General features: G+C 43.1%; 1 protein-coding gene and 1 non-coding gene across 3 annotated transcripts in view; one reads left to right on the top strand and one right to left on the bottom strand.

Annotated features, from left to right (window-relative positions):
* hmcn1 (hemicentin 1) overlaps positions 1–12,125 on the top strand; it is an 85,134-nt gene that overhangs the window by 46,792 nt on the left and 26,217 nt on the right. For both annotated transcript variants that reach the window (XM_005938504.3, XM_042227355.1), the window contains exons 23-43: positions 51–178; positions 534–785; positions 902–997; positions 1,449–1,643; positions 1,739–1,869; positions 2,591–2,738; positions 3,127–3,253; positions 3,347–3,501; positions 4,052–4,330; positions 4,651–4,932; positions 5,879–5,987; positions 6,070–6,239; positions 6,431–6,585; positions 7,748–7,871; positions 8,000–8,101; positions 8,559–8,735; positions 8,928–9,079; positions 9,331–9,454; positions 11,277–11,452; positions 11,598–11,694; positions 11,912–12,034. In XM_005938504.3, the coding sequence (XP_005938566.1) occupies positions 51–178; positions 534–785; positions 902–997; positions 1,449–1,643; positions 1,739–1,869; positions 2,591–2,738; positions 3,127–3,253; positions 3,347–3,501; positions 4,052–4,330; positions 4,651–4,932; positions 5,879–5,987; positions 6,070–6,239; positions 6,431–6,585; positions 7,748–7,871; positions 8,000–8,101; positions 8,559–8,735; positions 8,928–9,079; positions 9,331–9,454; positions 11,277–11,452; positions 11,598–11,694; positions 11,912–12,034 (3,302 nt within the window). The remainder of the gene's footprint in view (positions 1–50; positions 179–533; positions 786–901; positions 998–1,448; positions 1,644–1,738; positions 1,870–2,590; positions 2,739–3,126; positions 3,254–3,346; positions 3,502–4,051; positions 4,331–4,650; positions 4,933–5,878; positions 5,988–6,069; positions 6,240–6,430; positions 6,586–7,747; positions 7,872–7,999; positions 8,102–8,558; positions 8,736–8,927; positions 9,080–9,330; positions 9,455–11,276; positions 11,453–11,597; positions 11,695–11,911; positions 12,035–12,125) is intronic.
* Positions 5,617–5,698, bottom strand: trnas-aga. Its single transcript has one exon. It is a non-coding gene; the product is annotated as a tRNA-Ser (tRNA).

The following is a 12,125-nucleotide window of genomic DNA, read 5'->3' as shown; positions in this document are numbered from 1 at the left end:
GCGTTTCACCCAGACTGTTTGGTTTTTAAGTATGTTCTTGTTTCTTCCAGACATGCAAAGCTTCCCTCTGGGTCTATGAAGATCTTAGAGACCAGGCTGTCAGACAGTGGACTCTATGTGTGTGTTGCTTCCAATATTGCTGGAAACTTAACGCAATCCATTGAGCTGAGCATTCTGGGTAAGTTTAGAAGATTAAAAATCTATGATGAGTGTAAAGATTCCTGACGTCTAATGTAAAAACTGTCAAAATATCAGAGTGAAATATGCAACCACCTGCATGAAAATAGATAACTGAACATATACAGTGTGTGATATCCATTTCTCAGATTTCAGACAGTCAAACTACTCATTCAGTACTCACAATTACCTAAATGAGAGGTGCAGCTCAGACATAATATCACCTGGGATTACATAGTTCACAGCCACACACATAATCTATAGTAACTCCTGGGCTGAAATCCCTGCACTAAATATCATGCAGCTTCAGGTGAGGCAGAAGAAAAGCTTGGCAAATCATGTCCTTTCTACTGCAGTGCCCCCGAGTATTCATGCTGGCCCCCGGGTAATGAAGGTGCAGGTGGGTCACCCTGTGGAGCTGCCATGTGTGGTGAAGGGATTCCCAAAGCCCGTGCTAATCTGGACCAAGGATGGTAGAAGATACCCGGTGTCACCTGATGGCAGTCTGGCCTTGACCAATGTGGGACTGGATGATGAAGGAACCTACACTTGCGCAGCGACCAACACTGCAGGCAGAGATGAGGCTCGAGTTCAGCTTGTAGTTCAAGGTTGGCAACTTACAGTTTTACTCTACCGCTCAATTTTAAGACGCTCCATACTCGAACTGTTATAGATGCTTTGGAGTGTGTGTGATATGTTTGATTGTGTGTTTGCATCTTTTCAGTGCCCCCCGTTGTTGAAGTACTGGAGCCCCCCTTCAACAGTCCTCTGCAGGAGAGGGTTGCTAATCAGCGTATCGCCTTCCCCTGCCCTGCCAAAGGTGCCGTATTACCATCTCTTAGCTTTCAGTTCGCAAACAAGGATCACAACCAAACGCAAATGAAAGCACGTCTGTTCATAATGAAGCAACAAGCAAGGCAAGGGTTTAGGGTTCTTCCTGTTAAAAGGACGTTTTGTCTTCCCACTTTCCCCAAGTGATTGTTCATAGGGATTTGTCAACCTTTCTCCCTATTATTGTCGGGTCTTTGACTTTCAATATGAAGGTGAAGACTGTTGTGATTTGCTGCTATAAAAATAAGTAAATTGTATTGAACTGAGGGCCCGGGCCAGCTCCTGAGCTCGGCACCTCTGAGAGCGAATGACAAAGTGCATGCACCAGTTTGGTGCATTTATTAAAAAGAGTACAGTGCAGATTTTCTGTTGCAGGAGCGCAAACACAGAACAACTTTGGGATTCTTTTGCGAGTGTTCCTGTCTCCATCCCTTCTTCAGGTCTTCCCAAACCAGTGATTCGCTGGTTGCGTAATGGCCAGGAGCTGACAGGTAATGAGCCTGGCGTGTCCATCCTAGAGGACGGTACGCTGCTGATTCTGGCCTCTGTTTCACCGATGGATAATGGAGAGTACGTCTGCACCGCTGCCAACGACGCTGGATCCACTGAGAGGAAGTACCAGCTCAAAGTCAACGGTGACTGACCCGTTCTTTAAGTATTTTGCACCTCTAGTTCAAAAATAAAATCCCTACATTTCATAATATACTCATTACCTTTGGCACCTCCACAGTACCCCCAGATTTCCGTGACAGAGAAACATCCGGCAACCTGTCAGTGGTCCTGAGCCAGCCCACCAGCTTGGTGTGTGACGTCACAGGAACTCCAACGCCTGTCGTCACCTGGTACAAGGATGGAGCTCCTGTATGTGAATAATTGATTATATTGAATGGAAACAAAGACATATATTATTTTGCCATGTGTGTAAAGGTTACACCTTTAAAAGACAGGTACATAAATCAAATACACACACTGAGCGCTTTAAATTGCATGAGCCAAATTTAACCTGGGGTCATGAGACTGTGGTCTCTTTTTACATGAGAACAAGTAATGAGAAATTATAATGATGGAAGCCTTAAGCCTTGAAAGACTTAATGGGCTCTGATCACAGGGTGCGATGTCCAAGAGAACAGACTGTAAATGTGTGCGTCCATGTGTGCGTGTAACAAAGACCTGCCAAAGAAGCCTTGGTTTCAATATGCTCAAAGCTGCAATGACAGAATAATCATGATAAACTGAGAGGAGAACAGAGCATCATCACACACTTTGCTGTCACGTCCCAGTTAGTTGGCTGCTTTTTGTTCCCTTGGCTGCTGAATGTTTTTCCCTGTCAGGCACAGATGGTGAAATCAGAACTTTAATCCACTAATTACCAGTAATCTAAATCTACGCTCTTCTCTCCGAATGTTTTCTTGAACTGCACACTTTTTGTGTTTTGTATACATTTTAAATTAGGTTTGTCTCTCTGTAGACCGCAGCCACTTTCAAATCTGCTGAGAAACGTATCAGCAGCTCGTTTTTTGTTTTTTGTTTAGATCCTATTACAACGACGTTACACTGTGATTTTATTTATGCTGATCGACAGGTAGTTGCAAGTAGCGACATTCAGATTGCTGATATGGGAAAAACTCTGAGACTGCTGAAGGCAGAAACAGCAGACGCAGGCAGCTACAGCTGTGAAGCCATCAACGTCGCAGGAAACGCCGAAAGAAGCTTTTTTTTGGATGTGCTTGGTGAGTAAAGACAGTCGGTGGCGACGCACAAAGACTATTCTGTGCTGCAGGTTAATGCAATCCTGTCTCCTAGATTTACCCACAATTCTCAGTTCGGTACAATTAATTCAGAGCTGCGTTAAAAAAGTATTTAGACCAAAAACGAGAGAACATGACATAAATTATATCATATTCACATATACAGTGCTCTCTTCCTGATTGTTACTTTCTGAATTTTAATATACTTAAAAAAATCTTTTTGATAAGTTTGATAAATCTAAATGTTAAAATAAGAGCTGCTCAGCTTGTGGACGTGCAGAACTTGTCAGATATTGGCAACATTACTGCAGCAGAATGAGAAACTTGTAGTTGTACTATTAAAGCCATTTTTTCTCTCTTGGCTCCTTAGTCCCACCAACAATTATAGGTTCGGGCTCTCCTCAAGATGTTTCAGCAATTATCAAACAAGCTGTCTCTCTTGAGTGCGAGGTGCAGGGAATCCCTTTTCCTGCTATCCAGTGGTCCAAGGACAGGAAGTAAGCGTGCTCTGAAATGAAAAGAAATGAAGTTGGCTGAACATTCATTGGTCAGTACTTCCTGTTCTCATTCTTATTCTTAATCCTTTCTAGGCCAGTGTTTCTCGGTGATCCCAATCTGGAGGTCACAAACAGGGGTCAGGTTCTGAGAATAAAAAGTGCCCGTCTTGGAGATCAGGCCCGCTACCAGTGTAGTGCCACGAATACAGCTGGGAAACAGTCCAAGGACTTTAACCTTAGTGTCTATGGTTAGTGTGTAATCCTAAGCAAAGTAAATTTTCTAATGTAAATACAGCACTGTGTCTTGTCTTGAGCCACCCATCATTTCCAGAGAAATAGAAAATAGATGGATAGATGCAGTTATTTATGGAAAAGTGTGCAAACATACATGGAAGTATAGTATGTGGGGCCAAAACGAGCTTCAGGAATCACGCTGGCGCTTTAAAAATACAGTTTTATGCTGTCAAACTGTGGAATTTTTTTTTTAATCGTTTTGTTGCTAAGCTGTCTGTCGTGTGTAGAAATATGTGTATAATTCAGGGTTATGTGCCTTGGTCGTGTACAAGGACTTGACTGAAAATGAGTGAAAAAGCAGCCAAAACTTTGAAAGACCTTCAGAAATCCTGGAGAACTGCTGCTCAGGAAAATCAGGCTCCGCAGCAGCAAAACGTAAAGAAACGAGTGGTGGCTCAAGACTTATGCACACTACTGTATACTGTGCATAAATCTTTTAGCACAATTAACATGGACAAACGTAGCTGAATTACAAATTTCAGTATGTTTATATGTTTATTTCAGTGCCCCCCTCCATCAAAGGAGGTAATGTCACCACAGAGGTGACGGCACTGCTGGATACTGCGGTAACTCTGGAGTGTGAGGCACGTGGGGTGCCGCTTCCCTCCATAACCTGGCACCGAAAAGGAGAGATCGTCCTGTCCAGCCGTCAGGCTCAACATGTAGAGCGAGGCCGCTACTTGAAGATCGTTCGTGCACAGGCCTCTGATGCTGGACAGTACACGTGTAAGGTGACCAGCGTGGCGGGGAGCGCTGAGAAAAGCTACACGCTGGACGTCTACTGTAAGAGCCAGAAATGATATCGACACACATCTTTGTGTTCACTGTGTTTTGTGTCAGCTTAAAGTAACAGCTGTTAAAAATTAATCTAAATGATGTTGTTTACAACAAGTCCAGAACAAGTCCTGGAAATGAAAACTGCCATCATCTCTGTGTTTAGAAAACCCTTTATTGGCTCTGAAGCTTAATTTGGTGATTTAGCATAAACCAGATGTAAGTTCTGCCTGATAAAAGCCTGAAATGTGTCAGATTTAAATAAGATTTTAAACCTTTGTCACGTTCTCTTCTTTCCGTGGCGCCCTTTTATGGACCTCCCTGTGCAGTGCCTCCCACAGTCACAGGCGGGGATAAAGGGCCCATCAAAAGGAAAGTGGTTCTCAGTAAATCTCTGATCCTGGAGTGTGAGGCTGGAGGGCACCCTCCACCTTCTCTTACGTGGCTGAAGGATGGAGTCCCTGTACGCGATGGGGCAAGTGTCCGTGTGCTCGAGCAGGGAAAGAAACTAGAAATCCCCTCGGCCGCCGTCTCAGACTCGGGACACTACATCTGCGTGGCTACGAGCATCGCCGGGGAGAAGGAGGTCAAATATGATGTCAGAGTTTTAGGTATAAACACACAGAAAATCGCTGATTTCTGGTATAACTACATCACTTTCCATTTTCTTCTTAGAGTCCTATCCCAGTTGTCATTATAGTGATTTTTCACAGATCACCCGAACTACAGCTGATGGGGAAACACCTGGGATATTTCTATCCATCCAAAATGCACACAATGCATTTTTAAGTCATGCACATGATACTGTTTGTAGGAAGTTGACCTGCTTGTTTGCTTGCATGTTATCCCAGGAAGTGTTTGGTCTGGCTTTGTTGTTCGTTCCACACCGATTTCTTTACTGTATCCAAATTAGTGTTTTTGCTTTGAGAAAATTTAGTCTACTTAAGGTTTATTTAATAGAATTCAACATTTAATTCTGCCAAGTAGAAACATCACAGGAAAAAAAGTGTGATCTAAACTGGCCGCTCAGTTGCATGTGTTTCATAACTGGTAAGAATGAGGACTAAGTACAATCGACTTACCGGCGTGATGCTGTCATTTATGGAGTAAATGTAAATGCCTGTGACCAAAAAAGGGTCATTGCACAGCTGTGCCTGTAATAGAAATGCATTATTTCAAAGACGCTGCTGACAGGAAGTGTATTTTCTGAATTTGTACTTGCTAACAGAAAATCGGCGACTGCAGCCTGTCAGGTTTGCTCTTTAACTGTCTGACAGCTGAGAAAAGCGTCACGCCGTTGTCGGCAGGATTCGAACCTGCGCGGGGAGACCCCAATGGATTTCTAGTCCATCGCCTTAACCACTCGGCCACGACAACTCATGTTGACCCGATGCTCTCGTGTTCTGCTGATTCTTATCTGCAGTGTCCTGTCACTTCACTGTGGGTTTGATGTATCTGGCCTCACATATGCTAGAAATATTTGTCAGAGTTTATTTTATTGAGCATAAACTGAAATGTCAGGAAAATGAATTTAAAAAAGATGATTTTCACTCCTAGTTCCTCCTTTCATCGATGGATCTGATAATGTGACGGTCACCACAGTTATACTTAACACACCTTTGGAGCTCGAGTGTCACACCGCGGGAACACCTACGCCTGTAATCACGTAAGAGCTCGTCTATTGCTCACAGTTAAACAAATGCAAATAGGCCTTAATGAAAGTCACTGTAAAGTTAAATCCTTCCCAGGTGGCATAAGGACGGAAAGCTATTGCGACAGGGTGAAGGATTATGGATCGCAGCCGGTGGGCGACGCCTAGTCATCTCTCGCGCTCAGGTCTCTGACACAGCTCTGTTTCAGTGTGTGGCCACCAATGAGGCAGGAAACCATAATAAGGACTTCAGTGTGGTTGTCCAAGGTAAAACAAAGAAACGTACTTTAAAATTAAAAAGACCCATCTCAGTATCTTTTAAATGTAAATGGCTTTACTTAGACTCTAGTTGCAAGCTGCAGCAAAATCTCGCTTTACCTTTTTTAAATTTCCTGGTTCCTCAGTTTCAGTTGTAAAATGTTTCCAAGGATAAAAACCTGCCCTCTGTACCTCTGCAGTTCCTCCATCCATCCGTACCAATGGACCTACTGAACGTTCAGTGATTCTCCACAAGCCCGTGAGTCTAGACTGTGTCTCCAGTGGAATTCCTCCTCCAACCATTACCTGGCTTAAAAATGGACGACCAGTCGACGCAACTAGTGAGCACCTGCAGGTTGGTCCCTTAATTGTCTGACATTTTCAAGCTATTCACTTTAAAATCAATCATCACTGAAGCATGAACTTCTTCAGGTGAACCACAGATCCATACATGCTGTATATCTGCAGCCAAACCTAGATTCTCCCTCTCTCCTTGATGCAATTCAAATTATTACTTATTTTTATAAACAGTGCTTTCAGTATGGAAACACAGCTCATTTCTCTATATTTTGCTTTTGAGGAGCCAGACTTTCTTGTAATTTTGTATCTATATGTAACAAACAAAGTAGCAAACAACCACTTTGTAAAATGTATCTTTATAACTTTGTTACAAGCAGCCTGAATCTGCAACAAATGTCAAAAACAAGTTTTTGAGTATTTTTGCAAAAAGCAACATCATTACCAAAGAGTTCTAATCTGAAAACTGAACATATCTCAGCATGGTGTCCAGAGTATCCTCAAAAATGTTTGGAAACTAGACAAGAACTGTCAGGCTTCACAACTATCCACAACAGATGAACAGTATCTGAACGTTTTGTCCTAAGAAACAGGAAGAAATCCCACAAAGAGCCGACACAGGACCTGAGAGATGCATCTGGCTCGTCAGGTGATCCGTCTGCCTTCATCTTTTGGGGGCTGGTGTTGGTGATCTTGTCAAAACTCACATACCTTCTCGAAAACATGTGATTGGCAACATTTTCATCTGACAATGATCCCGAGCACATTGTCAGTGCAGTGAAAGCAGACCTGGACAGAAAAACACACAGTGGGAGATTATCAGTCATGGACTGGCCTCCCCGGAACCCAGACCTCAACATTACTGAAGCGGTGTGGGATCATGTTGACAGACAATCCAACAAAAGGCAGCCAACATCCACAGAAGAGCTTTCAAGAAGCTGGACTATTATTCCTGTTATGATGAAGAATAAAGCTGGTCATACCAAATATTGACTTTCACACTCATTCGCCTGCTTTTGCTTCATATACTGCGTTTCCATGTATGTTTGCACATTTCAATAAATTACATATTTCTCAAATTTCCTAGCAAAAAGAAAGGAGGCGGGGCTTAAGAGTACTAACAGGTTAGAAGAAGAAGAAGCAGAAGCAGCAGAAAGCGATTCATTCTTATTCTTCACTGCTCAGTAATTACCAATCTGAATTCTCTGTATCTGCCACAGCTGGAGTCAGCAGGCAGGACACTAAAGATTACAGAGGCAAGACTGGAGCATTCTGGGAAATTCACTTGCCTGGCCACTAACGCAGCTGGTGAAGCTCAGCAGCACATAAGACTCAGCGTCCACGGTAACTTACTTATGGATATACAAATCACTCGCTCTGCATGTTTGTCTCGCTTATCTTCCTCCTCCTATATCCAGAGTTGATAATAATAAGCTGTTGTTTCTGGGTGTAATTCTGTTTGTGTCCCTCAGAGCCTCCCAGTATCCCGTCCTCTGGAGAGACCATTAACCAGACCATTCTGTCAGGCTTTTCCACTGAGCTCGAGTGCAAGGCCGCGGGCAGCCCATTACCTGGTAAGACTGTTCACTAACAACCTCCTCAGTCCCACTGTGCGCACTCAAAGCCTTTACAGTGTAGTTTTCCTACAAACAGCTTCTTCCCTCTCCTTCTTTTTCCATTTGGATGATCTAAACACTCAAAGATGTGCTACATATAAATTCATGTGTAACTAGGTTCTTATTGTAAAATCACTTTCTTCATTGTTAGAGGAAGTGTTACAGTACAGCAATTTAGTATCTATGTAACCATAACTCGGCAACGGAAATTCTTTATAAACTTTAAAAATTCTAAAAAAAATTAAAAAATTACAATTCTTTAAAATAAACTTTGATTTTTAGTCCAACATTTATTTTATTTGCCATTGTCTTCAGTTTTTAAATAAACTCAAACTCTCATTAATCTCTTTTAAGCCTAGTTTTCTGTTTAATAGTTATTTTGCTGAAAGTATTTTTGATATCCTTCGTGCCTTAGCTATCACTTGGTACAAAGATGGCCGACCTCTGACCAGTGCAGCTGGTGTGACGTTACGGAAGCGTGGCCAGATGCTGGAGATTGAACGAGCACAGCTGTCCGATGCTGGCATATACAGATGTGTCGCTGTGAACCTGGCTGGAGCTGCTGAGATATCTCACAGACTTCAGGTCCTCGGTGGGTGGCTTTCTCATTAATTAAGCAGAAGTATGCGAAACTTTTTGGTTGTTCGTGAGTAATACTATCTCTATAAGTTAGAGATTAGTCGCTGACAGATGATGACAATATGCGGATAGCTGAAAAACAAAAACAACTCCAGTGGCGTTGCAGATCGTCACTGACTGAGTGCTTTATCCTCGTGCCTTGCAGTGCCCCCGGTCATCTCCAGCCGAGGCGGTACGGTAACTGTTGTAGTGAATGAAGCCGTCAGGTTGGAGTGTGAGGCTACAGGGGTTCCTGCTCCCAGTATCACATGGCTCAAAGATGGCAGCCCTGTGGCAAGTGTTTCACATGGCATACAGGTGACATCACTACATTCATGCTTAGTGCTTTGTGTCGGGCTTGTATAACGATCATTCCAGAGATCTGTTGTGATGCAAAATGCGAGGCGACGTTATCCTCAGGTTATGTTGAACATTGCAGGTGTGCGGAAGCTCTGTGTTAGATAATAATAAAAGTCTTCTGCAGACCTTTTAACGACTGTGTGCTGTGAGTTTGTGCGTGAGCCGAGCACCGTGACGTGACCTCTGCTCTGTTTCCGTCGGCCTGTCAGGTGTTTGCTGGTGGCAGAGTGCTGTCCCTGGATAGCGCACAGGTTAGCGACACAGGCAGGTACACCTGTGTGGCTGTCAACGCTGGAGGAGAACAGCACAGGGACTATGGCCTGAAGGTTTATGGTGAGAACATGAACAGCTGTTGTTGCATACATGTACCTATATGGTATCATATGGTAAACAGCATGTATAGTACATTATTTTTTTTAATCCTTTATTCGTTTTGTTTTTTTAGAAAAGTGTCTGACATCATTTGCAGTCCCCAGCTTAGGTTAACTGGTGGCTCTAAATTTGCCATCGGTGTGAATTTGTGTAACAGTCTGTGTTAGCTTTGTGACACTGATGACCTGTCCAGGGTGCATACTGCCTCTTGCCACATGGCTCCAGTCCCACCATTAACCTGAATTGGATAAGCAGAAGATGATGCATGATGAATGCATGTTCATTAGGTTCAAATAAATGCATATCCATGAAATATGAATCAATTCAAATAACTTGTTTATACTAAAGACACAAGTATCTGTATTTTACCGTATAAATATAAAATAGTTTTAAAAACAGATTTATCCGTCCATCCATCCAAGGTTTTGACTTTCACCTGTTTATTTGTGGATCACTAATGTTGCCTTTTTAAAAAGCTTTAACATCATAGTGCACTCTCTCGTTACATGCCCTGGTTCTTCTCTTTAGAGTTTAATCGTACTCATGCATGTTACGGCTGCTCCTTCTCAGCTGCTTTGTTTTGCTAACTAATGGTTATGACTGACTGTCAAATGTCTTACAGCAGAAACCAGACTGAGCACCAGGCTGTGAATTATAATACAGAAACAATATCTGGCAAGAGCCTTGAGCAAAGCATGTGCGTGTAGAGGAAGTGCGGCTTGACTGAGTTTAGCATTTCAATAAACGCTGTCAGCCTCCTGAACAGAGCCGAGCTTGATGGCAACTCAGCTGTTATACAAGTCTAATCAAAGCTAATGTCACTGAGGTAATAGCAAACATGTCATCTTACATACATGGGATTGTAGAGCCTGTGTTTGGATCTTTGTTCGTATATGCATGCAGAATGCAAACATCCACATGATGCGAGTTTCCTCGCAGAGATCAAAAAGAAAGGAGGGAAAAAGAACTTGTCCACTGAAATAAAGGCAGATTTGTTGTGGTAATTGGTACCATTCTTCAGCTGATAGCCTATTCCCGTCCTTCTGCGATGACTTGGGCTCTGTCTGAACAGCGACCACAGTTGAAGGGACATTGGCCTGCTGTTATTTTCTAAATAAGAGCCGACTGTCTTCTGAAAAACTTGTAAACAGAGGCTTAAACAAAACGCCTTTCATCTCATATATTCTGGGATTTCTGCCTCCTGTTAAAATAATTACATTATTATTCCCAGAGAAATGATTTCCTGAGCTACTTCAAAGTCAGTTCATTTCATAGGCGTGTGCTTTCGTTGCACAGATGCTCAGTGGCAAATACACATCCTGTCCAGAACTTCTTGAAATTGCTGGAAATCAAAGCAACGGCCATCCAACGGGTATTTTTTAATCCCTACTCATTTTCCATCTCAGTGCATGTTAGCAATTCCCAGTGACGTTAGCTTTCATAACCTTCTGGGAAACAAAGAAACTCAGATTTATAATGTCACTAAAATATGTCGAACTGGTTTAATGATGCCGTCATAACCCAGGATGCAATTGGAGCTTAAAGAGCACCAGATGCACAACAAACAGCGCCTGTGCTGCTCAGGAAGCAATTATATTGTTTACCCATGAGGTAATCTAGCAAGTTTAGTGTGCTTTGTGGGACAAAGCAGCACTTTCACAACAGCGCACCCTTAATACAAAAGATTTACTCCGAATCATGTCATTTAAATGATTTCATCCCAGAAAGTATTCATTCGATGACAGAAGCCTTTTCAGGAGCTCGTCTTCATGTTTTGCCACAGTGCCACCAAACATCAAGGGCGAGGAGGTGAATGCTACAGTGATGCTCGGTCAACCCGTGGAGCTGCACTGCCAGAGTGATGCAGTCCCGCCACCCACCCTGTCCTGGCTCAAAGATGGCCGCCCTCTCTTTAGGAAGCCTGGGCTGACTGTGTCAGCAGATGTTAGTCTGCTTAAGGTACAGTTCATCATACAACCATCATATAGCTAAAAGACAACTGGAAGGGCTAACTTTAATCTTAAGAGGCCCCTTTTAACGATGACCGTCTCTCCTGCTGTTGAAGTTTTTGCCAAAACTCTGTTCTCTGTCTACAAACTGGCAGATCAGCAGGGTGCATGTGCAGGACTCAGGCAGATATACCTGCGAAGCCACAAACATTGCTGGCAAAACAGAGAAGAACTATAACCTCAATGTGTGGGGTAAGTTGATCTTGTGTCACTGTCGTGCATTTGGACTGACCTGAAGAGATTTTTCAGTCTTTCTTGGACTGTTAGACAAAACAGAAACAAAAAGCTTTTTGTTAGTAGATTTCGATCTTTCTTTGCAGCCCATCATCACGATTTATGCATCGCTCATTTACTAGTACTAATGCATGCAGCGTGACTGCCTCCTTTTGGCGTCCCTTTGCTATTACAGTGTCTCCCAGTATCCGAGGCTCTGAGGAGGCATCTCCTCTGACGGTAGTTGAAGGCAGTCTCATCACTCTTATGTGTGAGTCCAGTGGCATACCGCCTCCCAGTCTCACATGGACGAAGGATGGTAAGCCAGTTTCTGCTTGTGGCCCAAGAGCAAAAACTATACATGTGCGGGTGGCGTGCTGGAACGCCTCACCTATCCTGTGTTTTGTTTA

This window comes from Haplochromis burtoni, unplaced genomic scaffold (genome assembly GCF_018398535.1).
Source record: "Haplochromis burtoni strain Fernald_Lab_line unplaced genomic scaffold, NCSU_Asbu1 Contig_256, whole genome shotgun sequence".
NCBI classification, from domain to species: Eukaryota; Metazoa; Chordata; class Actinopteri; order Cichliformes; family Cichlidae; genus Haplochromis; species Haplochromis burtoni.
Note: the sequence above shows the minus strand (reverse complement) of the source record. Positions and strands in the feature narration are given on the sequence as shown.